General features: G+C 38.4%; 1 protein-coding gene across 4 annotated transcripts in view; it reads left to right on the forward strand.

Moving 5' to 3' along the window:
• wdr27 (WD repeat domain 27) overlaps nucleotides 1-27,500 on the forward strand; it is a 54,912-nt gene that overhangs the window by 9,384 nt on the left and 18,028 nt on the right. For 2 of the 4 annotated variants that reach the window (XM_074646337.1, XM_074646334.1), the window contains exons 9-22: nucleotides 1,452-1,543; nucleotides 1,732-1,796; nucleotides 2,957-3,069; nucleotides 4,671-4,744; nucleotides 9,624-9,693; nucleotides 9,901-9,969; nucleotides 10,053-10,156; nucleotides 11,250-11,339; nucleotides 12,216-12,337; nucleotides 14,634-14,767; nucleotides 16,755-16,852; nucleotides 17,811-17,932; nucleotides 20,195-20,292; nucleotides 25,671-25,773. In XM_074646337.1, coding sequence (XP_074502438.1) covers nucleotides 1,452-1,543; nucleotides 1,732-1,796; nucleotides 2,957-3,069; nucleotides 4,671-4,744; nucleotides 9,624-9,693; nucleotides 9,901-9,969; nucleotides 10,053-10,156; nucleotides 11,250-11,339; nucleotides 12,216-12,337; nucleotides 14,634-14,767; nucleotides 16,755-16,852; nucleotides 17,811-17,932; nucleotides 20,195-20,292; nucleotides 25,671-25,773 — 1,354 coding nt within the window. Of the gene's footprint in view, nucleotides 1-1,451; nucleotides 1,544-1,731; nucleotides 1,797-2,956; nucleotides 3,070-4,670; nucleotides 4,745-9,623; nucleotides 9,694-9,900; nucleotides 9,970-10,052; nucleotides 10,157-11,249; nucleotides 11,340-12,215; nucleotides 12,338-14,633; nucleotides 14,768-16,754; nucleotides 16,853-17,810; nucleotides 17,933-19,579; nucleotides 20,151-20,194; nucleotides 20,293-25,670; nucleotides 25,774-27,500 lie in introns of those variants that run through there. The other 2 variants (XM_074646338.1, XM_074646336.1) reach the window with 2 other exon arrangements.

Below are 27,500 nucleotides of genomic sequence, written 5' to 3' on the forward strand. Positions count from 1 at the left end.
CATAAACTGCTTCAGGCTGTTAAAACATTTGATGTTATGACAGGAAGCAGGCACTTAAAAAGCACGGACATAACTCTCTGTGTGTTTTGTGGACCACTGGAATGACATGGACGTTGATTCTTTATTGCCCTAAGCAAAGCACATGATCTCAGAGCAGTATCTACATAATCTTTAGTCTTTACCTTGAACAGACGCTCTAGCGTAGTTCATCAACCGCATGAGGTCCATCTGCAACCACCTTTTTACCGGCTTTAACAATTTAAACAATTTTGCTCAGGTGTATTATGGGATAAATATGCAGCTGGAAAAGTTACTAGCTCCATTAGCACATTTCTCATTATCAGGGTGTCAAATACCAAGGCTTTGTCACGGCCGTCGGTGTTCGGTACCGCCGCACAATGCACTCCTTTAGCGCCCGTATGAAACGCACCGGGCGTTCCATTATCTATAATGGAAACCCACCCGTGGCAACAGTAAACACTCCGAGGAAGTGCACCTGGAGTGTGGTGACGTAGTTTAAAGAGCGAAAAGACACTCACCGGGCAGGCGGGAGGGGAGGTGGATGGGTCCAACAAACACAGGGCTTTCATCCAGGAGACCGCTGTTCCTGTCCTGTGCGTCACGTTACAATCAGCTGGTCGTTCGTGTCTCCTCTTCACAACGTTCTGTGTCATTTTCACGTAGTTCTGTCATTTTCACTGTAGTTCAGTGTCATTTTCACTGTACAAACGTAGTGGTTTTACACCCATTTATGTAGTTCTTTCCTAAACCTAACTATCGTGTCGTATAACAGAGTATGTACAGTGCATTATATTTTGGGTGTGACAAAGACTAAAAATGATTCTGATGCTTCAAATTAGTCATTGTTTAACAGGTCCAATGCTAATGTTATAATGTTAAATCCATTATGTGTCGAATTTTAAAATTCAGACATTGGCGCCCCCCAGTGGTAGAATTTTAAAGATTCATTGTGGCTTACAGCAGTGCATGCCACTCTACAAGCCAACAATTTGAATGGTGTAAAAATCCCATAAACGTCCACACACAATGGCTTTAATTGTCTCCATCCTGTACAAAAGCACACGCTCAGCATGAAAATAATGATGCACTAAAATATAAAGTTTGTCTAACAATATTATAGCCTCAGCATGTAGCTCAGTGCAGGAAGTGGAAGAAAAGGATCCTTCAGACTCAGCTTCCTCTCCCTTCTCCTCTGTGTGGCAGAAGTTTCCATCTTGCTGGGTGTACATAGTTTAGACTACATGAAGTCAATGGAAACTTGAATAAAGACCTTTAGCCCTATGGTGTGCATGCCTTGCCACTCATCACATCAGTATGTTTTTCTTTAGTATGTGGTTACATTGTCTTTCCCCAAATGAGCTGGAAAAAAAATACTTTAAAGGGAAATCCTGTAACACTTTTTCCATACTTTTCTGTGTGGGCCCCTGCAGGGACAACAGCTGGTTGTGCATTGGAAGCTCGGATGGCCTGTATGTGGTGGACCTGGCTACCTCAGAACTCCTAACAGTACTATATTTCAAAGGTAGGCTGCTGGTGGTGCGGCTTCTCCGATTGCTGCTGCACTGCTGTGATATTTTTAAGCATTTGTGCACAACCAGTGCCCCATTACTCTACTTAAGATTATCTTTCTTTTTAAGAAACACTGATTGATTTCAAACTCTAAAGGGAATTTACTGACACCAAACTCATGACTGATGTTTGTTTTTATAGATTACCCCAATCTGAGTATCACAATGGCTGGGTCGTGGTCAATCTCTCCAGGGTGGGATAACACTGTGAGTAATTCCAATAATATCTTGATAAACCACATTAAGACATTGCACTAAATTATCCTTTCAACTGGACTTCTATCATTCAATTGGACCATGATATAGTATGGACTATCTGTAATTGTAATAATTGTAATTAAATCGCTAATCAGATTTGTATCATGTTGCAAGTGATCCTTTGAGTCAGACTACTTGCTGAAGATCATGCAGGCCTGGCTGCTTTTGTCATATTTGGTGAATCTTATTAGTTTATGATGATAAAAGTCCCATAAAATGACATGTGTAACTATTGAATTTATACAAATTTTAGGTCTATAGGTCTATAATTTAGGTCAAAGTTAACCCGATAATAACGTGTTAACGCAAATTTGTTTTAACTGCACTAATTTCTTTAGCGCATTAAGAAAATCGATCTTTCGGAGGTTGTAGCAGGCTCAGTTTTAAAGCTAGATTGAAGATACTGTTATATAAAACTAGAAAAACCTACGAAATCCATTGGTACCAACACGTCATAGTAGCGTGTCGTAGCTTTTTATGCTAAATGCAGTTCGTGTGAGGGTTTCTGTACAATGTTTGTCATTGTTTTGTGTTGTTAATTGATTTCCAGTAATACATATATACATACATTTGCATAAAACAAGCATAGTTTCCCACTCCCATGTTGATAAGAGTATTAAATACTTGACGAATCTCCCTTTAAGGTAAATTTTGAATAGATCAAAAATGTGCGATTAATTGTGATTACATTTTTTAATTGATTGGCAGCCCTAAAAAATGTCCTTTGCACTATAGTAACAACAACTGAAATCAATCCCTATTAAGTATCAGATTCAGGTTCTGTGTGGAATTTTTCATTTTGTTTCCTTCACTAATTTTGAATGTCTTAAGGTGCCCCTGTAATTAGTATTTAAACTTTGTTTTCACAATCCACTATAGGATTATGTGAAATATATATTTTACAAGATTTTACAATGGTTTGCCCCTTTTTTGTGTTCCTACAGAGAAGCAATTATGTTATAGTGCAGCATAAAAAACACCCTGACTTTCCATTGTCTGTATTTTCCTCAACATTATTCATAAAGTTATATTTTTAATGTTTCTTTTTGAAACAATTATGGAGTAATACAATTGTTTTAATGATCCATTTTATGAAATCCTCCACACAGATGGTGTTATTAGTGAGCTCTTTGTTTACTCCATGTGTGGTCCTGTTGGAGTTACGTCTGTGTGACCTAAGGAGGACCTCGGCTTGTGGTGAAGGCTTTTCTGTGTTCCCGAGGTAAACCTGGAGTTAAAGGCAAATATTTAGTGAGACTACATTGGTATACTGTATATTGATATGTTGACCCCCTAGAGGACAAATTTACCTGTTTGCTTGCTCCCTTCAATATAGAGATCAAAGTGCAGTAACAAATCAGCTCTGTTTGAAAAGATTTTGCTCGGGGACACTTTGACCTGGCCTACAGTAGTCTTGTATACGCAGGGGCTGGAACCCAGGTTTTTTGTTAAAGAGGACCTATTATGCTTATTTTCAGGTGCATACTTGTATTTTGGGTTTCTAGAACATGTTTATATGCTTTAATGTTCAAAAAGCACTTTATTTTTCTCATACCAGCTGGGCTGCATTACCACTTTTCACCCTCTGTCTGAAACGCTCTGTTTGAGCTCCTGCCCTCCTCCCCTCCCAAAAGCCCAGTCTGCTCTGATTGGTCAGCTGGCCCACTCTGTTGTGATTGGTTAACCAAACCAAACTCTTTGGACTCAGCTCCAGCTCCACTCTCACTAGCTTTGTTTGAGGTCGTGCCAAGCTAGCCATTATGCAAATGTGTTACTTGGTGACATCACCACGTTATGGAAGAAAAGATTGGACTTCCAGCGAGGCGTTTCAGGAAGTTCAGGAGCAGTGTTTCTGTGCGGGAGAGTAACTCCCTTTGCCGTTGACTCTGGTCTTTGTAACTTTGCACACCTTTTACATGCACCAAAAAAACTATATAACACACTAAAGGAAAGGGAAAAAGCATAATAGGTCCCCTTTAAAGGACTACATGGTAAATACTGTAATATGTATCTCAGCTGCTTGTATTGTAAATAATATTCAGGTATTCTGTCATTTGTTTATTCAGTGACAATAGTACATTCCACTTAATGAAACAATCTACAAAAGACACAAGTACTGCTTTTCTGTAGCTCACGTAATCATTTGGTTCCCGTCTGGAACTGCTCTCTGCTCAGTGAATGACTTAACTCTGTCAGCATTTTTTATATGTCTAAGCTTTTAAATCCACATGGGTTAATAAAGCTGTACGTTCTGGATGGATGTACGAAATTAATCCAGAAATCATACTTATTGCTCTCATAATAACATCACTTTATAAATGCCAAACATTTTAAATTGTCCTCTGGGGAAGGAATGCAATCCATTACCTGTACCTCCATAAAGGATTATGTAGAAACATCCTGCAGCACCAATAAATAATGATAATTTCATCAACGTTATGTGTTTTTCTGCTTTAACAAATCTGCGATTTATGAGCCGAAGCACAATCATGTCAGCTTGTTAAAATTAGCCAAACAGTGCAGTTGTAGACTGTTGCTTTCTCCCAGACGCTGGTCACCTGACCTCACCACCAGCAGTCAGACATATACAGAAGTGTGTTCTATTTTTCAGTTGGCCTCCTGCCTGTAACGCCTTCTGACTCTGACATTTCCATATTAACTTTGCATATTATAACCATTCTTCTTGACATCTGTTTTTCATGAGTCAACAATATCATGGTACTGAGAATTAGAAGAACTAATAATCCACAATGCTGGAAAATGCTTTGCTCCTTCATTTCCAGTAACTCTTTTCCCCCATTTCACCCCTCCCCTTGTTTTCAGTTCTCCTCGACTGCCTGAATCTCCTCTGAATGCCGAGTTAAAGAAGAAGGAGCCCGAGCATCCTAAAAAGAAAGGTCAGCGTCAGAACACCCACTCCCCTCTCACTTATGTTCACGCACATCAAATAAAAAGAAAGCTACTGCTGTTTGATGACTCAGGGTTTTAAAAGTATGACCCATTTTATAGTTCACTCCATGTCTGGCTCGTTGTCTGTTTTGCTTGGACACAGACAATTCTCTTAAATTGTACTTATTGTAGGTTTATAGAAAGTCTGTTTGGGCAGTGTTGATGTCATAATTAAATTTCCCTCAGTTTTCATTTGCCACATAGGCAGTATGGTTGACCAGGTGACGAGCACAGCATTTTTAACCCTTGTCCCACGTCCCACATATTGAGACGATGTCCCACATTTTCATTGGCTCTAGTTTTCAAAAGTCAAACCGCTGCAGGAAAGACGCTTTTTTAAAATCTGGCTTTTATCCAATAGCTGTGAAGAAAGCAGGGAAGGCTGTCATCACGGGGCTGTGTTTGCTGTCAAACTGCGCACACGTGGGTCAAGTGCAGGTTAACATTTCACAGTCTTTGCTACGCTACGCCCAACGGAGAAAATTGCGAGTTACCACAAAGTCACTATGCAGATTTCGACAGAATATGATGGAAACTACCACATTTCACACAGGGGGTAATACGACATGAAGCGACAAAGTTCATAAGTCTCACCAAGAAACGCGCGGCTCAAAAACAGATGTGCAGATGTTACAAGCTAAGGGGCAGAATAGAAATGTTTATTATTTAAGTTAGGTAGACATTATATCAAAATTGTAGACTACCTCTCAGTCTTGGCAATGTGTTCCACATTGTCCCACACAAACATACTCTTTGTCCCACATTTGGTTTTGTTGGGATCTGGTCACCTTGATAGGCAGGTGCTTCAAATGATGCAACAGTGAGAGTACCACACATTCAGACTGAGACATTCTCATTAATGAGCTCATTGTGTTGTACGGTTGCTTCTTGCAGTAGTGGACAACGAGGTAAAGTGAGCCTATTTGTGGTTCTTTGGTGTATCATTAGGATCTGGCAGCTTGAACCTATTCTGCTGAAGACCTAGTATACTGTGGTTCACATGTTGCTCTTACAGAGAGCTACCGCTGACAAAGCCAGTATTAGCCGGGCTCCCCACAGCTGGAGTGAAGGGAGCTGCCAGTGCCAGACTATGTAGGGGATCTTCACGGGAGTCCAGAGGTGCTCTATGACTGAACTGTCAGACCAAAAAAACGCAAACATTTACAGAGTAGTGCAAACCCACCATGCTGCGCCCATGTATCTCTATATTATTAAGGATTTCTGCAGAACTGTATACAAATTACACCATAAACCTCTGAGACTCCTGGAAAGGAAAATGTTTTTCCGTTGTAAGTCTGGTACAGCTTTTTTTTTTAAGAGAACTGCGTGTGCAGATTAGATGTCCGTTGTCACGTCACACCGTCACGTTACATAATCATGAAGTGAACCAGGACTCTTGGCCTTTTGAGATGATGATAATCAGTTGCCATTACGTTTTTGCATGATGTCTGAAGTGTAATTCCCTAGCCTTGTTATTTTTTGTGAGGGAGATTACAAGATAATATAATATTATGTGGAAATGGCAGTAAAGATGGTCAGGAACGTTCATTTACGCACAAATTCTCTCTTCTTACAATTTATAGATTCACCCTATTGTGAATCGGGTTGCGATGATTTGTCATTTTTTTAAAAATGGGTCCCCAGGAAAACTATTTGGGAAACACTGATCTGGATGACTGTTGCAAGACATCAGCCTACTTTGACATGGCATAGAACATCAAGCATCAATGTCAGCCCCATTTATTAGAGCTCCTTTTTTCTAGTTTTGGGTGGAGTGAGATGGGAAAAACAAGGGAACTGCGAGGCCTTGACTATTCCAGTTTGAATGAAAGAGGAAAGTATTTCATGCCTCTGACTATTGGGTCATTAGTCACTGCTTTACAGCAACTGCTGTACAGAGCACCTTAGTGTTTCGTAAATCTAGTTCACATCTAGCTGTCTGTTAAAATTTGATATCGTAGTTAGTATTTTATTCACATAGCTACATGTAGTAGTACATTCTTTGCCCTCTTTGTTCATTTCCCCCCAGCATGCTACATACATGTTCCACATGGCCAGCATATTCTACATGATTTTTTTTATGGCTGGGAGACCCTTAGTTTGGCTCCATATTTGTAATTCCTGTCAGTCTTCAGTTAGCGTGCCTCTGATACCTTTTTACTTTTACTCTCGCTCCTTTCCCCTACTGTGTGACCCACTTTTCACAGGTCAGTAAGGCAATAACTCATACCAGAGACTCTGGTTACAGTCAAAATAATATCTTAGAGACACATATACCTGCTACGGTTTATACATTTTTAGAAGCTTGAATTATTTCTTTTTCTTTTTCTTGGGCCACGTTCAACAGCTAACTCAGAGGGAGGTCTGCGTTTTCCCATCTCCTGTTCTCCAACTGAGAACAAGAGTTTATTTTAGAATAAACTCTGGGGCCGGCCTGAGCCTTGTCCCTGCTAGTGCTGAGAACCCAAACTGTAAAACAAATCACTGTCACTTCTAAAAGTCACAGAAGCCAAAAAAGTGGTGTATATTTTAAGTCTTGTTAATCCTAACAACCACTTGGTTTTTGCACCTACAGGTACAGACCTGAATACGGCAGATAGAAACTTATTGTACCAATAATCATTTGTTGCTGCTTTAGTTGTTGCATCAGAGGCTAAAAATCCTGATGTTTTTGAGCTAGAGTTCAATATCATGAGACTTTTTTGCTGCAATGGTTAAGGCAGTTTAGGCTCAAATTTACATAATGAGTGCTGTAAAGGGAGCACACAGCAAAACCGCTGTGGTTTTACGCAGATATGACTCGACTTGGAAATTTTCTCTGAAACCCTCTCTTTGCTTCAAATAGCGTCTAGTGTGAAGTCAGCGTAAATTATGAGATTTTTACTGCACCATAAAACTAAATGACCATTATATATCAACAGGGGGTTAATAGGGCTGTTGAGCAATGCAAAGTGATTGTGTTGCCAGGTAATTAGATTTCTGGCCTAAAATTTCCTGCATGTAATCTGTTCTGGATCAAAAGCAACTTCCAGTACCCAACCTCACACACAACACAGTGGAGGAATGGAGGAAGGTGCTACATGGAAGCAACCCCTGTCACAAGACCTTTCTCAAGTTGAAATGTACTTTTTCATAATGTCTTTGTTGATACTATACAATACCAATTTGCAATCCTTTGGGCTGGACAGATAAAGAAACAACATGTACCTAGACAAACTCATATTTCACTTTAAAATCCAAGGAAAAGAGAACGAAGCAGTTGTTCTGAGGTTGTCAAGATTGCTTTACAGGAAAATACCCTTCAAGCCAAAACTGAATTTAACATTTTTGATCAGCAGCGATCAAAGATGAAAAGCACTCCCAGATAAGAGAGAATTGAAATGAGATCCAGATGTATTTCTATTTTTGACTGGTTGGTTTAACTTGTTACATTTATCATTGGTTTGGAAACGCGCCTACACTGAGTTGTCCAAGAGCCTAAAAAAGACAATTGATAGTACCTAGCACTCAAACACTAGGTAAATGATTCATCAGGTGAGTCTGTTAAGCTGTTTGTTGCCGTTTGTCATTTTATTTATATAATAGCAAATTAAAACTACTGACATGTTGTATGTCTATTGCCACTTGACATATAGGAAATAAGCTATTGCTGTAAACTATGGATGCACCGATAACAGCTGGATCGAATATCGTGACAATGGGGCCGATCTATTCAATTCAATTCTATGTTTATATACTATATACATTATATACTGGAATTTTAATTAATTAATTTGTTGCTGCATTAAAATGGTTTACACTTGCAATTCCTGATCATTTTGAAGATTTTTACCAAGTTGCTGGTGTACAACTTATTATTTTTTATAATAAATGACAATTCAGTAAATTTATATCTATGTATTTATTTGTTACATCTTGTTTTACAAAGTTAAGAGAGTGATGTATGAGTCGAGCCTGATGTTTCCTTACACATAAAAGAATGATACAACTTCCAGCCAGTGAGGCATACAGCTTATTAAGTAAACACTGGTATCGGATTGGTTTTCGCCTCGGTATCGGCCGATACACAAAGCTCAGGTATCGCTATTGGTAACGGGACTGAAAAAGTCGGATCAGTGCATCCCTACTGTAAACACATCTGTGTGACCGAATCAGACTACAGTACTGATCAGTCTGTGTTTTTCAAGTTCATGTTCAATAACAATCTGTCAGGAAACTGCAGCATCTATAAAAGGAATTACTGTTACTGAAAAAAATATTAACTGTCTAAAACATGTAATTGCATGGAAAGAAATTAAAGAGCCGTATCTTAAGATCTCAAACACACAGTTTCCTTTTCAAGGTTTGCTTGTAGTTTTGATTTAGTTTTAGTTTTAGATTATGTGACGTTTTCTTGCTTTGCCTGTATTTGACAGGAGAACAGTTTTTGGAAAGCCTCACACATTTTAATGGTTGTGGAAAAAGTGAGCTCATTGTAATATAGTAAAGGCACTGACAGTGAGCAGGGAGCAGAATGAACCATCCCACAGTTTGTGGCTGATGCACTTAATGCTCACAGCGCAGAGTGGTCACCCAATGTATAATAATAATATTGTATCTTCCTTAAATATAATTCATGAAAAGCCACTACGGTATAATGAATAGTTCTATCCTGATTATGGAAAATAATGAGCATTCTTTTCTTTCCACCTTTGACTCATATTGTAACATCTACTCATTTTTAAATAGGACTCTTTTTGTAGTATCTTTTGTCTTTGTTTTGAGCATACTGTAGATCTTTTATATGTTTTTCGGTGTCTAATAAACCATCTTATCTTTTTAACAAAGGAGGAATGAAGGAGCAGCCCCTGGTTTTCCACACAAAAGTGAAGTCATCTGGATACACCAGTGCCCCAAGGTAGGTTCACAGAGTAACTGAATAGAAAATCAAAGTACAGTTTATTGCAGTCAGGCTAAAGAGCAACTTTAATGTAAATTGAAGTGGAGGATTGAAAATAAAAATAATATACAATGCACCAAATCTAAAAAATACAGTATGAAATGAGGTTTGATTAATCAAATCAGTTGATACATGAAACATCACAGGAATATTTTTGCTTTTCAGAAGTAGTATGTTTTCACCTAAAACAAATATCCAGAAGAATCCTTCCCCTAAAAAGGCTAACAAAAATACGTAAGCAGTCCCATCATTTAAATTAATTGTTAGTATTTTTTTTAATTGTTGATATTAACACTAAACTTTTCTTTGTCATTTAGAGGTTTACTCCTCAGAGATTATCCAGCAGACAGTGCAGCACCTACTATTCCACACATTCATCTAACCATTGCCAACAAGCCAGTTCACTGCCTTCAGTATTCAGGTGAGACAATTTAGCTGCTGCAATTCTACATCCTGATTATCTCTGTGTAAAGGTTGAACTACTGGAAATGTGTTTGAGCACACAGTTGTTCACTGAACTGTAGGGGTGGGTATCACCAGAGGTCCCACGATACGATATTATCACGATACGACCTTATTGCAATTTTAAACATTTTGCGATATGCTGAGTATTCCGATAAGATATATTGCAATTTATTACCTTTTTTTTAACTGCAAATTATGCAGTTGGTCAACATCTGTTTTATTTGATAAGATACAGTTTTCACTCTGTTCATCTCAGAGTTTTCATTCACATATCTTGAGGTCAGAGGTCAAGGGACCCCTTTGAAAATGGCCATGACAGTCTTTCCTCGCCAAAATTTTGCATAACTTTGGAGCTTTATTTAGCGTTCTCCCCGCTAGCTAACATGACATGGTTAGTACCATGTGATTCCTTAGGTTTTCTAGTTTAATTTGATACAAGTATCTTCAACCTCTGAAAGACAGAATAGCTGCTGGGCCTGCCGGCCGGGCATCAGGTTGTTAAGAGGTTAATAGTTCACATCATAAAAGATCGATACTTGACGTCTGTGTATCGATACAATATTGCCACGCAAAATATCGCGATGCTGTATCGATTTCTTTTCCCCCACTCCTACTGAACCGTCCCATGATTATGTGTCATATATGCAGAATGGTACTCTATGGTACTACAACATGAGGGGCATTGAATGAAGGCATTTTACATTTATTTGGATTGCAAAGACCCATTGGAGCCTGAATTTGTAATATTTCATCAGCAGTAACAGAGTTTGAAACATTGCATAGCAAACAGAGAAGAGTTATATGCTGCATCCAGTTTTGTCCATCCTCTACTGGAAGGCTGAATCAACGTAAAACAATAATTTATTAAGTATGATTGGCAATACATTAAGATCAGTTCATTGTTGTTGATAGAGAATTATAGTACATATAGACAAAACACCTCACTTCCCGGCTACGTTTAAAAAACGCGTTCCTATTCTCTAATATTAAATTGAATGTTGACTGAAAAATCCTAATAAAATGATTCTGTGTTTCCTTGTCTCTCCCAGGTGACGGAAAACAGATCCTGTGTGGTCTTGGCGACAGCTCAGTGTTATTGTACAAGTCCTCCCTTACTGGCAATCCAGCTGTCTACACAGGTGCATGAAGTGCTCATGAGTATCCATACCTTATAAACCTCTGGGTTGAACAGTGTTTGACCTCAGTTACCTCAGTGTTTTTGTCAGCGGTGCACTTGAAAGTTGGAGGTTCTTTCACGAAGAGAATGATTCATTTCATGAGTTATTCATGAAATTTTTTTTATGAGAGGGCTTTATTAATTGACTCCTCACATTTTAGAGTCATCACAGGTTAAGATCTGAAAACAAAGAGGATGATCGGTTCATCTTCTGCTTGGATTTAGGTCTTATTTGGGATATTTCTGATTAACATACTTTGAAATGGATCCATGGCTTGAGATGAAAGACTCCATGAATATCCTCATCCTTTCGAAGCTATCACTGTCAAAATGGTAGATAAAGAGTTCTCTTTTACCAGAATAAGCATGGTTTGGTTATATTCCAACGCAATAATTGGGTACATACCATCTTTGTTCTTACCAGACAGTAAATCCTAGGTAATGATAGAAAAAGAAAGATGAAAAGAGCACATTGTCTTTTGAGATCAACTATGTTTGAACTAATAAAATTTCTCAGTATTTGACACAGTATTCAAAATTAAAGTAGTACTAAGAGCGATCAATTCGGTCTGCCACAGAGCAATCCTAGGCTATAAAGTAAACACGGATATCCATCCATGTCAAGCATCTGTTTTGCACTTGGTGGCTCTAGAGCAGCGGGAACACAGTCTCCACAAGGGTGCAGCAGAGATAAGAAGAGAGAAGTTGAGGTGACCAGTAGGTCACCGTGTGACTCTTCTCTTCCCTCTGCCTGACTCGCTCAACAGCACCATAAAAGTAAATGTTGCAGCCACTTGTTGTTTCCAGGTTAATTTCAAACATCTCTCTTTATAAGCAGGGCATGACAAGCCAGTGAGCAGCGTGAGCTGGAGCCTCAACAGACAGTGGTGGTTGAGTGCGTCAGAGGACCTGTCACTACAAATCTGGACCCATGGCAGCCCAGAGCCTGCCATTATAATGGTAAATGTCCCTTGCATTCATTAATACAAAGTTGTACCTATTTATTTTTTCCTTTCTTATGAATTTCACATCACCCTAATCATAACCACTACAGACCCTACCTCAAGTCCTTATCAAACCTTCTCTTACTCAAGTCCTGACCATAAAAAAAAACAGTGAAATGAGGACGAGCCAGAGTGACCTCATATTGCAAAAATGTCCTCACTCTGAAGGTCTAAAACTCAAATTGGTTTAGAAGTATAACACAATAACTACAGACACATGCCATACACATTTTTCACTCTCACTCCTGTCTTCAGAGACGGCTATGGCCGCTGGAAGGATTTTGCCCGTAATTGCAGTGTTGTAAATGAGGCAACAATGCCACACTTGAGTGACCTTAAAAAGGTGGTTGCTACTGTATCCACAATGTTTTCATTTGTTGTTCTCAAGAGCATGCTTTCAAAGTATAATGTCTCAGGTTTGGATTCTGTGATTAAAGGGCTTATTGATAACATTTTTATGTAGACTAATATTTTTTTTTTTTTAAATAATACATGTACAGAGCCTTTAGAAAGGTGCCAAACAGAAGTATGACTTTTCCTGAAAAGAAATTATTATGATTGTGAATTAATCATTTAAAGAATTTTTTACAGGTCCAAAATAAATGTTTTGTTTATTTCTCTGGAAGATATCTGATGTCTGGTTCCCACTTCTAACAAGGCTTGTGAGCCAATAGTATAACGACATTGATATCACGTGGTATTTCTGGGTCGAGAGTTAGTGTGGAAAAAGTAGATAAATGGCTGAGATTGACAGTAAATGTTTGGCAATGACTTGTTGTGAAGTGAATGCAATAGAACAGGGGAAGGAGAATGCGACATCTAGTGGATGAATGTTATAAATGTTATCAATTGATAACATACCGTATGTAATTTAACTTACATACGGTTATTAAGAGATGCGTAGTGTATTAAGGGTGATGGAAAGGGTGTAGTATATTATATAGTGGTGTAATGCAGGTAAGAGATGCTCTGATGAAAATTCTTTAATTTGTTTTGTCTGTTACGCATTAGAAACTGGCTCACCTTTGTAACAGAGCTCCTGCAGGGGGATTTCTGTGTAATGTTCAAAGTGTATCTTTGACATACTGATGTAAAACTTGCTTAATTCACGTTTTCCTTCTAATAAGACGATCCTCATGGAATTAAAAAAAAGAAAATTAATTGGGATGATGACATTGTGTGTTTCTTGGCTCAAAGATAGTGACTTTGTCATTCAAAGCATCTGCTGGACTCAGAGCATCCAAAACTCTGATCATACGCAGATCATCCTTACTTCATTGGGTATCACATTTAATGGGACAGTCAGAAGTGTGTCTCTTTCCCCATGCCAAGTACAAACAAAATCTGGGGTCTCCCCATAGCTGATGCTAACCATCCATGCTTTTCTCCACTCGGTCAGATTGTTTTTGGCTTGGCCGGGTCTGCAGCCTTTGACTGCTCGGTGTTCTTGTGAAAGATCTTGGCAACAAATGCAAGTCTTTTCGGGGACAAGAGTTCTGTCGGGGTGAGCCAGAATCACAAATAGCTTTTTCTCAGTTATACTTGAAAACTCTAGGAAGAAATAACCACAAATGACAACATCATATTCTTATAATATGTTGTCATTGGAAGTCTGAAGAGGTCAGATAGTTGGAAGATTAATACATCTATAAACCTTGACAGAGAAAACAATCTGACAGGATAGCCCATCTGTTAGCGTCTTTTACCCTGATGGACTCCAACTATGCAGTTTAAGGAGATTAATGTTAAGTCTCCTTTCCACATGGTGTGAAAAACTTCTCTATGAACTATAAAGAGACAAAAATGAGGAGATGTTTTTTTGAGAGGTAGAGTAAGTTTATTCCCGTGGGTTTAATGAGATAACACAGACAGTATGTGCAGATTATCTCTCCCCAATTGAGGCTGTTACATGTATCATTTTGAGCAATTAAAAAGCTATAGCGGTGTGCAGCACTTACTATTACAGCTTTTTATTGCTTAAAGAATTCAGCCGTGACTTTGCTTTAAATCACCTTCAGGCAATATGGAGTAAGAAGTTAGACTAATCTATTTTTCAAGGTATTTTTTTAGCATACATTCCCAATAATTAAAAAAAAAGATGCATTGATAAAATGTATTATTTTTAGTTATTTTTCATATGAAATTAAATTAGGTTATATTTTTATTTTAGTAATATATTTTCTTACATCTTGAATGTCTCAATAATTCCAAGAGATTATCTTGATTTTTGGCTCCTTTCTTTCCTCCTTTAGGGCGACAGTATGTTCTCCAAACCCATTAGAAGTGCTCAGTTTTATTACCTCGACAAATTTCTGCTCCTGGCGTCTGGACCCTCTCTATACCTGTACCTGTATAATGTGGACATCACAAGGGACAACATCAAAAGGTAATTATTAAGGGATTATGATATAGAACAGTTCAGCATGTACACTTGATTGTGATGGATAAACTAACTATGAGTTTTTGAATTGTTTTTACTAATGCATGTCATTTATTATTAATCAATCACCAATATAAAAATGTATTACACTATTCAGTGCAAAGAAACACAGATTCCACTGGAGTCAGGGCAAAGATTTCTCTTTCTCTTTTGGTGTCAAAGCTGAATCTCAGTTTTTTCACACACCTGAAATTCATGGTCACAGCTGGGTAGTCATTTGAAGCTATTGGTCTAATGCAGGGCTGCCCAATGTGGGGTCCATTGGCCAAAGTTTGCCCACTATCAGGTTCGATTTGGTCCGCCAGATGTTGGCTTTTTTTTATTTTTATTAAAAGGCCCTGGCGATCCTGACCGACTTTACTGTCTTTCGGAGGCTGTAGCAGGCTCAGTTTTAGAGTTAGAGTGAAAGTACAGATATCATAGCCATTTGTCATGGCCATTTTCACAAGGGGTGCCTTGACCTCTGACCTCAAGATATGTGAATGAAAATGGGTTCTATGGGTACCCACGAGTCTCCCATTTACAGACATGCACACTTTATGGTAATCAGTTTTTGAATGAAGTATAAATGTGTTATTTTCTCTTATTCTAAAAATGGTGTATTTGAATATTTCTGCATGCTGGGTCCCTAAACAATCTCTCAGGAATTGCATGAATTGGGTATGACTGGAAATGAGTCCAATTGTATTCAGCAGGTGGGTTTTAAGGGGTTAACTATGTAAAAGCTAAAATAACATTCAATTAGGGGAACTTGGGATCCTTGTATCATTTTGCATCTTAACAGTACAATACAATAGGTGTTTACTTTTGGCCTGTGGCCCACCATTGAGTTACAGTTTTGGCCCTCCGAGGGAAAAAGTTTGGGCTCCCCTGATCTAATGCAATTAACTGCAGAAATGCACGTTTTTTTTGTGTGTTTAAGACAGTATAGCAATGGGGAATCAACAATAACATTTACTGGCAATGCCTCATATCATTAACATCTTAGTTGTTGCACTGTACTAAATGATCTCAACATTTTACTCTTGCTCTATACAAACATTGTGCACAAGAAATAAGAGATATAATTGTAATAGTCAATTCCTGTATAAATACTGTATACTGTATTATTGTATTCTAGTATCTGTTAATATATCTTCCCTGTAAGCCATAAGTAGAATACAGCTGAAAGAAATGTGGGCCACGACCCTGGCCTGTTAGAGAAGCATCACAACATAGAAATAAATCTAATTGTGTTACACAGTCACAATGGTATACATGCAAACCTCAAAGCTGCACATGAACCCCACTCTTGTTGGCCTCTAAACAGTAACGCTGACACATTTGCCTTTCTCAAGTGAACATTAACAATACTTGCAGGGTAGAGAGGGCATTTTTCAGAGATTTAAACCAATCATCTGCCACTTTTCTCCTCCAACAATTGTCATAATGACTACCAATGCAATATATCTGTTGCAACAACATTGCAATGCAGGTAAAAAGGGGATATATAGATTGCTCTTTTTTGAGACTTATGTCATCCAAGTAAGGAAGCAGGCTTTGTTGCTTAAGCTAGCTTTGTAACTGATTTGATGAGGGTCTGGCTTTATTTAGCTGCTACCACACACGGCTGACACTCATTACCACCCAAACTGCTTGGCTGTGTACTGTAAGCTGTCAGGGCTTATTCTGGAGGCCAGCCCCCATACCCTATTTTAGCAGTGCATGTTGCTTATTCATTCATTTCCTCTTTAGGTAGTTGTTTGTGTGATGTCTCTTGTGAATGGAAACACTTAACTGAAAAAAACAAAATCTGAAATTTGTCGTAAAGGATAGTGAATTCTCTCCTCCTCCGTATATAGCTGAGACAGAAATGAAGAATGATAGATGTGCAGATCATATAGTCACTTTTATTGGTTTAGAAAATGATGCATCTTCTTCTTTTTCTTCTTAGATATCAACAACGGAGTGTCGTCGAATTGGCAAGATGCTTTACGACGACATCAGCAACAGACATCACCGCCTTGTCTGCAATCAATGATTTCTTCTCTTGTATCCTTTTTGTTGCTGTTATTGTTGTTGCAGCAGGAAGTGTTATAGTTTAGACTGCACTGATGCTGTGGAGGGCAAAATGAACTTGAAGCCTCAGGGCTTCTACTGCCGACCTCACCTATAAATCATTTAGGGGTCTTTAATTTTTCAGGAATGTCTGCATTCCAGCCCCTTGTTAGGGTTTACAATGCATTTACTTTCCTATAAATCCACTGAAGTGAGCTGCGTCTGGATGAGGGAAGTCATGTCAGGAGTTATTTTGCACCACCATGCTTGGGAGTGGAAAATGGATATACAGTGATTACAGTAAAATACGTTTTGATATTTTGGCTCTGGATTTTCCATATAAATTAAGGATTACTTTGCGTATCATTAAAAGCCCCATTGAGATTTTTTTTAGAGAATTAAACTGAGAGAGCGTAAAAAGGAGACTCTCTCGCTTGTATAGTATACTACAATCCAAATGCTTTTAACACGGCATTAAAGTGAATAAATAGGAATTACTTTAGGAAAATTGTTATTTAAAAGAAAATCTACATTTTTGTTTTTATCATTTCATTGAAAGTATCTGTTCATGTTGCATGTAGAGTCAGACATTGTGTAAAACCTGAGCATAAAAGACTATTTAGAAGGCTAAATACAACAATTTGCAAACTTGCCAGACAACTGCTGACATTTAAAAGCTAAATACTTTTGCATCACAGATAGAAGCTGTCTGCTAGAAAGCAAACTGATGTATGCAGCTCTATCTACTCAGCTCAGAACTAGCTGCTAGTGCTGGCCCATGAAGAATGACGGAAAGTCAGTTATTGATCAGATATATGTTTTTTGTCCTAGAAAAGTCATTTTGAACACTTATCACAAACACTTATATATCTCTATATCTCACATCTTATCTACAGCAGGCCTATAGTTTGTATATAATAAATCTCATAACTTTTCTTAAAAGCTGTCCCAGACATCGTTCTAGTGTGTGGTTCAGATCGGTCCATTCAAGTATTTGACATGAACAAGGGTTTAGTTGCCTCAGTCCTGCCTGATGCCCACAGCAGAGCCGTCCACTGCATTACACAGAACAAGGTGAGGCCATGTATATGTTCCCGACTGCACAAATAGGAATTTAAAAGTTCTATGTACTATATGTTCTATCATCTATATTATATCAATCGATGGATCGAGGATCCATGTTGAAAGTGGATGTCGATCGATCGACCAGTTATTCAAATTCAAGATATCAGTTTTGTTTTTAATCTCTTTATTCTGCAGCTTCAGCTCTACCTTCTTACATCAGTAGTGTAGTGTGATTCTTAAAATGCTAAATTATTTCATACTAATTGCATAACAACATTTTTTCAACTGTTCCTCATTCTAATCTTAGAAACAGAAAGACTAGTCACACGTGTAGCGTACCTTTTTTGTCACATCTGCTTCACAGACTCTTTTCTCTTATACAGTATGTAGTTTGACTAAAACTTATGATAACCTCTAACCTTTGTGAATGGATAGAGTCAAAGACATCTCATCCCTCCACAGACAGACTGAGCGACGTTTGGACTCGCACAGCAAAGATTCAGCTTGGCTTGGCATCAATTGGTCTTATGAGCCCCATCTTCCATCTTACTCTTGAAGGGTCTACTATTTGGCAGATGTTATAGTCTTACATAAGACTTCTATGAGTGTTGCCGCGAGTTACATAAGGCCCAGATCATCTTTGAGGGAATAAAAAGTGTTAGTTTGTGGTGTGAATGAAGAAAAAAAAAAAGAGTAAAATACCCCAAAAGTTTCCATGACAGACAGACAGGACGTGCCATCATCGGTATCATTCATCTTGCTGAGTGTTTGAATGTAAATCCCTCGTGCATCAGGATTAAGACTGCCATAGGAGATGGCAGGCGCAGATTCCACGCTGGATGCTGGCCTTGGAGTAATGCTGTTCCATGATGCAGTTTGGGTTTATGTGGCCTTACTCCCTCATCACTGTCTTGGACCAATGTGGGTCCAATTTGCTGGTGTCTAACAAGTAGACAGCTCGGGCCTATATCCACATCCATTATAGTGCTAAGAAGAATGTAATACCGCATCACTCAAAATGAAACTATAAATATCAGTAATAGACTCACGCATTCAAGTCTGGATTTTCTGCATATTATTTACACTTCTGTGCAGCTATCAAATGAAGGTCCTGGTTTATCTCCATATATAGTCATATTAATGTTTCCCAGCTTTGTTATAGCAACAAAGCCATTCATTTTGATCATAAAAATATAGAAATCCTACAGATGGAATACAGAAAAGTGTGTATTTATGCGAAAGAGAGGCTTGTACCCAGTGACCCCGGGCTATTGACTTTCTGCATGTTGACCTGTGCATACTTGACACTCAAGGCCAGCCTGGATTAGCTGGACACACTGCAGCTAGTGGCATGGATTAAATGCATCAACCCATTCAACTGTGATGCACTCTTGCACACAGCTGACTATACTCCTTCCACCCAGAGGTGCCTGGTCTTTGTCACGCCAGCTATTGTGTGCCATACACTGCGGAAAGCCTGCAGTGTGTTGTTTCAGCTTGGCTATTGCGTCAATGTGGGGTCCTCCGCCCGGGAGCCCGAGGGCCTTTTGGATGCTGTAGGGTTAATACCTGCGGATCAGAGGGATTGCCCCTGCCTGGAGACTGCACACATAACATCACTCTTCCCTCCCCTCTTGCTTTCTCGTCCCGAGGCAGACCAAACATCAGGAACTGCCGCATGTGAAGCAGCTTTTCCCATTTCAAATTTCCATCGCCTCTTCGTCAAAATTCACCTGGAACTCATCAGAGCAGAGGACTTCTCGGAAAATTTAAACTGGAAATGCCCTCTCAGACTCCCGTTCTCACACTCTTAATGGAAATCTAAACAAAAAACACCCCCACCGCTGCCCTCTCTCTCTCTCTCTCTCTCCCTCCCTCTTACACACACACTCCACTGTATCATCTGATAACTTGGTGTGAAAGTCAGATATGGAATGTATATTAAGATGTGCAGTGGAAAATCTATATATTTATAGCTGAAGCGTATCACAGTGTGGTGCATACAAGATGGAAAATGACAAATTAACAATTTTGCTTGCATTCCAGTTTTCCTTCCACTCCCACTGTGCATAGATTGTCTTTAACGTCACCTTCTACTTTTAGGTAGTAATAATACTACCTGGAATAATAATGTGAAAACTGTTTGCCAATACAGGACAAACAGCAAAAAACCTTTCCAGTACTGGACAATAAGAGAAGCTGATTTATAACCTATTTCAGTCAAGCATGTGCTGACTAGTCATTTTTGTTTTTTTTGTGTTTATTTCACAGGGCTCCATGTTCAGCACACAAGCGCTGGATTCATACAACCTCTTCCTCACCAGTGCAGTCACAGACGGTGTGAAGATCTGGGACCTCAGGACACTGAGGTTGGTTTTAATATAGTCTGTTCTCTTGGATTTGTAATCAATGCACCTTTAATGTAAAAATAAGGCAAGAAAAGTGCAATTAAATGGCGAAGTCTGTATATTCACGTTTACTAAATACTTCTGTAGGCTTTTCAGAAGGAACATTATGTTCAAAACCCATGAGCACAACATTGGTGGCATTATAGTAGTGTATGGCAACTAGAGCTGCAACAATTAATAGATTAATCGATTAGTTGTTAACCACTAAATTAATCAGCAACTATTGCTAATCGATTAGTAATTCTTTAAGAAAAAAAGGTGAATATTTTCTGGTTTCTTTACTCCTCTATGACAATACACTGAATATCTTTAAGTTGTGGACAAAACAAGACATTTGAGGACGTCATCTTGGGCTTTAGGAAACACTGATCGACATTTACATTTTTTTTCTGACATTTTATAGACCAAACAACTAATCAATTAATCAAGAAAATAATCAACAGATTACTCGATAATGAAAATAATCATTAGTTGCAGCCCTAATGGCAACTTAACCAAAACAAGAAAGCATCGATATCTAATACATTCACTTTTTCATGACATTTTGGACTCTTGGCTTATCGTGCTATCCGGAACAACTGGCATACAATTCGGAAATTACTCCCTCATGTTACTGTAACATGTTATTTGTAACACCTGAATGCAACCTCTATAACAGGTTTGCATCAAGGTGTATTTATTTTCTGACAGAAAGACAAACCTATTAGATTTACAGTGAAGAGCAACTTTAATGAAACTGTTCTGTCATTTGTACCTCATTTGTTTTGTGCCGGCTTTACAGTCTTAATCTCTACTCAGGCTGCTCACACTGGCTGAAGGGTTGCTTCGTCATATCTGTCGAAATTACCCAAGAGCAATAAATGTTCAAGCACATTAAGGAAGAAACCAATATTGTTTTTTTCCTCTGCTATCCCTGGCAGATATTACCTTATATTCCAATTACATTAAAAATTGTTTCTTTCAGAAACATTCCTCAGTTAATGAGCAAATCTGCAATTGTTCAATTTCCAAAGTACGTAGCTGAGAGTATTTTTCTTTGCTCCTTATAAGGCGGATAATTCAAGTAGGCTCTCTTGGATTTCAAAATGTTCTTTTTGGCTCGGTATTTCATTCTTTCTTGTCTGAGACAGCTTCCATCTTTAACCCCTCATCCCAGACTCAATCAAAACCTTATTTCTGTCTGATAAATATTTGTACCTGATGCTGTCATCAAGCATCCCTCAGCAGATGCAGTTCCCCTGAGGTGAAACATATGGATGGATGAAAACAATATGTAGGAGCTTTTTCTTCCAATTTGTCGGCCATGTTAATTTGATTTCCCCTCTTTGATAAACTGTATGCGTCTCTTTCTGTAGCTATAGCACTAACCACAGAAAGAGTTACAGCTCCCCTAGATTAATTTGTTTTTATGTGAGGCTTGCCGCTAATGGAAGCAGTTAAGTCTGTTCTAGATTTTATGTTCATCAGAATCTCCTCATGATATAATAAGGCAAGATAAAAAATCTTGGAACAATGAGTTGCTGGAGTAGAGCTTACATAAGGCACTCATGTGACTGCTCCTGCTTTTTCTTCTAAATGGAACAATGCTTTGAGCTACCATTTAGTTTGTTTGTTCAGAAGTTGACAACAAATGTGTGCATAGTGCATACAATTTTATAAGTTGTGAAAAACAAATGTTAGTGACATTATACTGAAGGAAACTCTTGATAAATTAATACAAAAATGTAAGTAGCTACAATATAATAACCACTATTTTAGTGTAATGTGCTGCTGAAGCTAATGAGAATACTTGAAGTTGAATTTCATCAATGAAATCTGTCAACAGCAAAGTCTCTGAATTAGCAGTGTACATATATATACTGTATATATGTCTTTATTTATTATTTTTCTGATGCTTTGAGCATCAGAAAGAAAATAAAATTGTCCTCATTGTATTGGACTGGTGGCAGAAGTTTAAGAAGAAAATATCTCTAAACCTCAGCACGTAAAACCAAAGATCTTTGAATGGCTAGATTTCCTTATAGGGTTAATAGAGAAAATGTGTTTTTGGTGATTTTGCCTTTAAGCTGTTAACTTACGGTGGAACTTAATGCCTTTTCATCTGTCTAAGTTAAACCTAAGTGTATAAAAATTTGGCTTGCAGGCAAAAACATTAAATCACTGAGGAAGTCATTGTGACCAGACATTCTCTCACAAGACTGATTAAATATGCAGTCATGTTTAGTTTGACATCCGCAATTTTGTAGGGTTATTGCCATTTTATCAAGAAAAATGCAATAAATTGTTCGGAATCGGAGTCATTAACAGAGTTATTTTATGACTTTATCGTGCTTGTCTATAAACACTACTGATGAATGGCTGTCTGGGTAAAAGATTACGTTTTTTTTACCCATGGCCATATTGTGCTGTATAATGGCCATGACCATTATACAGCACAGTTAATGTGCTTTTTCTTTATAATCTCATTATTACTTGACTCTTTGGCAATATTTTCCTTGTTACATTCATGCCAATAAAGCGTATTGATATATTAATGGAATAGTGTTCTTATTAGACGTTCAAACTCCATCGACATAAACTCTAAGTTGGGACAGACGTGGGGTTAAAACTGTATACCGTCTTCAATCAAACTAGAGAACTTCCAGAAAAACCACAGTTGGAAATGTGCATTTAACTCAGTGGAAACCTCTGAAACTCAATCTTAATTTTATTTTGCTCTGTCACATGAGAATCCCCAGCACGTCTTGCTCCTTCCTTTCTAGACAGAAGCACAAACATGCATGATACCCATGTGTATCCATCAAAGATTGCATGAGGGTAATTGTTCATGAAAGTTTCCAACACCTAAAGAAAGAGTTTTATAAGAAATATAAGTCACTGGATTGATTACAGTTATTTTTTAAAGCCTTCACTCACTCCTTGTATTTTGAAATTACTTGTTTAAGTGTGCAAGGTTCCAGTTTAGGGTCTACACTGCAGGATTTAGCATAGTTTAAAATCAGCCCCCCCCCTCAGATACCGATTCTAAAGATAGAGAGAACAGATGTTTCTCTTTAGTCCAGTGATGTATCTCCCTTAAATAATGTGGAATTTCTATCGTGATAAATTAATGCTGTGACTAAATAGATCAATAATGCATTTATAATGAATAATATCAAATAGTACAAGCAAACTTTTGGCTGATTTGCTCTGACGCAGTTAAATTGGGTGAAATGTATTGGCTGCAAATAAAGAGCTATGATTAGCCTGCTGATTACCTTGATGACTGACACTGAGTACCCAGGAGGATTCAGTAACCGTATAGGCTCCCACTCAAGAGGATCGGACCCTCCAGTGCAGTCTGTGTTAGTCATCAGGAAAACGCCGGATAGTCATCACTCACACAACACAGAGAGTGTGTGTGGTAGTGGGGGGGATTCAGCCAAGCATCTCCGCTCCTTAAGTCAAAACATTAGATCCACATTCTGACCTAGAAAACCAGATGAGTGTTTATTCCAGCTTGTTAAACTGCCTCTTATCAGTGTGATAGTGACAGGTTCTGTCAGATCTGCTGCACACCTGAATGTCCAGATGTACTGATATAGATTTAGAAACAGATACTTCTCATCCATCTTGCTATGCATCGAAATGATAAGAGGCTGTCACTATTTATGTCAAGACTAGCTCTCACACAGGAGATAATATAACCCTGTTGGGTATAAGTTAGGGCTGTCAGTTGATTCAAATATGTAATCGCGATTAATCGCATGATTGTCCATAGTCCGTGTCTGTAAAGGAGAGACTCGTGGGTACCCATAGAACCCATTTTCATTCACATATCTTGAGATCAGAGGTCAAGGGACTCCTTCCTTGCCAAAACTTAGCGTAAGTTTGGAGCGTTATTTAACCTCCTTCTTGACAAGCTAGTAGTGTGACATAGTTGGTACCAATGGATTCCTTAGGTTTTCTAGTTTCATATGATGCCAGTATCTTCACTCTAGCTTCAAAACAACTGAGCCTGCTACAACCTAAAAATCAGTTGTGTTAATGCGTTAAAGAAATTAGTGGCGTTAAAACAAATTTGCGATAGCACGTTATTATTGCGTTAACTTTGACAGCCCTGGTATAAGTATATTCTTAAATTCAAGGTAACCTGGGCAAATTTAGAAGTGTTTACAAAATAAATTCTTTTAAACATTAAAAGACAATTTCTTTTTCAGTTTTCAGTATCTTCTTGCAAAGGCCTTAGCACTAGTCAATCTTTGCAGCATTGTCAAGACTCTAGGTTTTTGGCTGAACCAAGTCAGTCTCATGAGGTGTTCAGTTGCAGACAGTTAGACTTTATGACCTACTGAGGGCTGTATGGGCAGATAGCATAGTCAGCTGACAATATACTGGGAAAATGAGAGGAACACCTTACAAAATACAGTGATACCAGTGAATACAAAAAAATTAAATTGCCATAGAGTTGAATCAACACTTCTCTGACAGTCTTAACAACAATCAACATTATAAGCTTCATACTGTTTGTATTGCTTGCTTTTATTTAACTTGCTCACTGTGTACTGGGTATATCAAATGTCTTTATGATCACCAGTGAATATGACCTACTTTCAGCCCAGCTTAATGACATTAGCATGTGAATGTCAAAGACATGCTCTCACCATATCCTGTCAAAGCCCGGCCTACATGCCAGCCCATACAGAGACCCTAGCTCAGCTAGCTGTTAGTGGCATTGTAAAGACATTACATGCTGCTGCAAACCAAAAGAAACAGCACAGAAGTGGCACGAGGGGGCCGTTTGTCATCTGCTACCTTCTCTTTCCTGTGTTTTGCTTGAGTCATGCTCAACTCCTTGTCCTCGGCTGGTTCTGATGTTTGTAAAACGTTAAGTCTGCGGGGTGGCAGTCGGCTCGGCTTGGTTATCCCTGCCAGAGTTCAGTATAACATATAGACTTTGCATCTTTTCATCTAACATCACATCATAACAGATTACAAAAAATGGTTGCACTCGATATCTCATTTTCAAGCATTGCTTTTTCGATTATAATACTGTTTTTTAAAGATGTCCCTTTCTATATCGCAGTTTTTCTTGGCACACAGAGTTCAGGGTAAAAGAATTTCTAATGGATTAAATTATGTTATTTTATATAGTATGTGCTCTTAATATGACCATTGCAATGGGACAAGCCAGGAATGATATATATATATATATTGATTTTATCCCACAGAGACCCTGAAAAACTAAGATTGTATTATGACATCACCAGTCAAAAATTCCGTCTTTCCTTTACATCAGGTTGGTTTGAGTAGTGTTAACCCAATTTAATATCTCACCACAGTGTGCATATCCTCCTCAGGTGTGTACGGCGTTATGAAAACCATCTGAATCGCTGCCATCCGTGCTCTTCAGCCATCTCACCATGCGGCCGGTTCATTGCCTCAGGCTCTGAGGATAACTGTGTAAGTTGTAATACTCTCTTTCCTTATACAGCGTGTGTGCGTGTGTGTGTGTGTGTGTGTGTGTGTGTGTGTACACGCCACCTATAAATTGTGTGGTGTTCAGTGAGAACAGTGATAGAAAGATGCAAAAAGTTGATGGCTATTGTGGCATTTTAAAAGCTTCAACAAGACTGAATATGTACTTGATTATATGTCACTGTATATCAGTGTCTTGCCAGTTTACATAGCGGTGAATCTGCTGTTAAGAGAGCAACAAAATATAGACAAATCCAGCGACCGCTTCTGTGGTTGCTTGTAGTAACTTAAGTAAAATAAACATCTTTGTCAAAAGCAACGTTACATAGAAAGTAAAGGGAAAAGTTGAAAATTGTACACTACTTAGGACAGCCTGCATTCAAACGCACTCGTATTGAAGGGAGACGCCACCGCATTAATGGTGACTTGTTTACTTCCGGTACTTACCCTGATTCATATATAGTAGCTTGAGATATTTTACAAAATTTTTAAATCAAGCCCACAAAACACTAATGCAAAGGGGCAGATGACTCCTGTATGAAAATGTTATCTTTTTCGTATCTGTTACCATGTGTGTTGAATTGTAGTTGCAGTTCACCAGAGGCATACACAGCAAAGTATTCTGACTTACAACGATAAATTATTTTAGATATACTTTATATTGTTTATAACTTACTTGATCTTGTAAAGCAGAAGGACAGCAGGAAAAACCACAGCACATCTTTATCAGTTTCACCTCCATTTAAGGTGAGGATTGTTTGTGCTTGACTCAGAGGTTTTCATTTGGACTCGAGCCTTTTTCCGTGGAAGTCAAATTCAACATTCATGTCGAAGCAGAACTGTTTAATTGCTTTTCCAGACTGCGCCTTATACTTGCTTTCAAGACGTTTTCAGAAGACTGCCTCCCTTTTCCTTATCCATCTCTCTTTTCTTCTGGTGTATGTGCTTGTTGAAAGCAGTGGAATAATATATGCATGCTGCTGGTTACTATTAATTATGGGGACTCAGCGCAGCACGGACATTTGAGAGCATCTCTGTCGAGATCGGACATTTCCAACGCTTCTTGGAAATCGGGAGAGTATATGGTAGTGAGCTTCACCGTATTTATTTGTAGCTGCCCTGAGACTTCCATAAGCCAGACACATTTGTACTTGTCTTAATATATCAAAAAGCAATCATGGAAAAAAAGAACCTAAATACTTTAAAAAGACTCCCTAGATCATATTACACATTTTCCAAAAAAACATAAGGCCAAAAACAATCTAAGTGGAATATGATTTCAGTGTGGTCACTATTAACCTGTTGTCTATTCAGTATTGCCCCTGCTCTCCGCTTCAGTTACAGTTGATATAAACTGATACATCTGGGGATCCACGTGATATTTAAGCATTCCTGAAAGAATGTCTTTCTTCCAAGTATCTAATGCCCTGCTAGGCACCACACACGTCATATGCCTTAGACAGGAGACACTCTACCCATGGACCGTTTGACGGAGCTCACTTGAAGCGTTTTTCGGGGAAACATAATACAAAACAGCTGCAGGAATCTGATGAGTCGTCGTCTGGTAACAAACATCTCCACATCTGTTTTTATCTGTGCTCCTGGTACTGAAGCAAACGAATGTGTCTCACTGATTGTATTTAGAAAAGAAAAAAAAACTGTACTAACAAGCTGATAACACATTAATATCTATTCGAAGATTTCAATTTGAA

The sequence above is a fragment of the Sebastes fasciatus genome, chromosome 9, assembly GCF_043250625.1.
Source record: "Sebastes fasciatus isolate fSebFas1 chromosome 9, fSebFas1.pri, whole genome shotgun sequence".
NCBI classification, from domain to species: Eukaryota; Metazoa; Chordata; class Actinopteri; order Perciformes; family Sebastidae; genus Sebastes; species Sebastes fasciatus.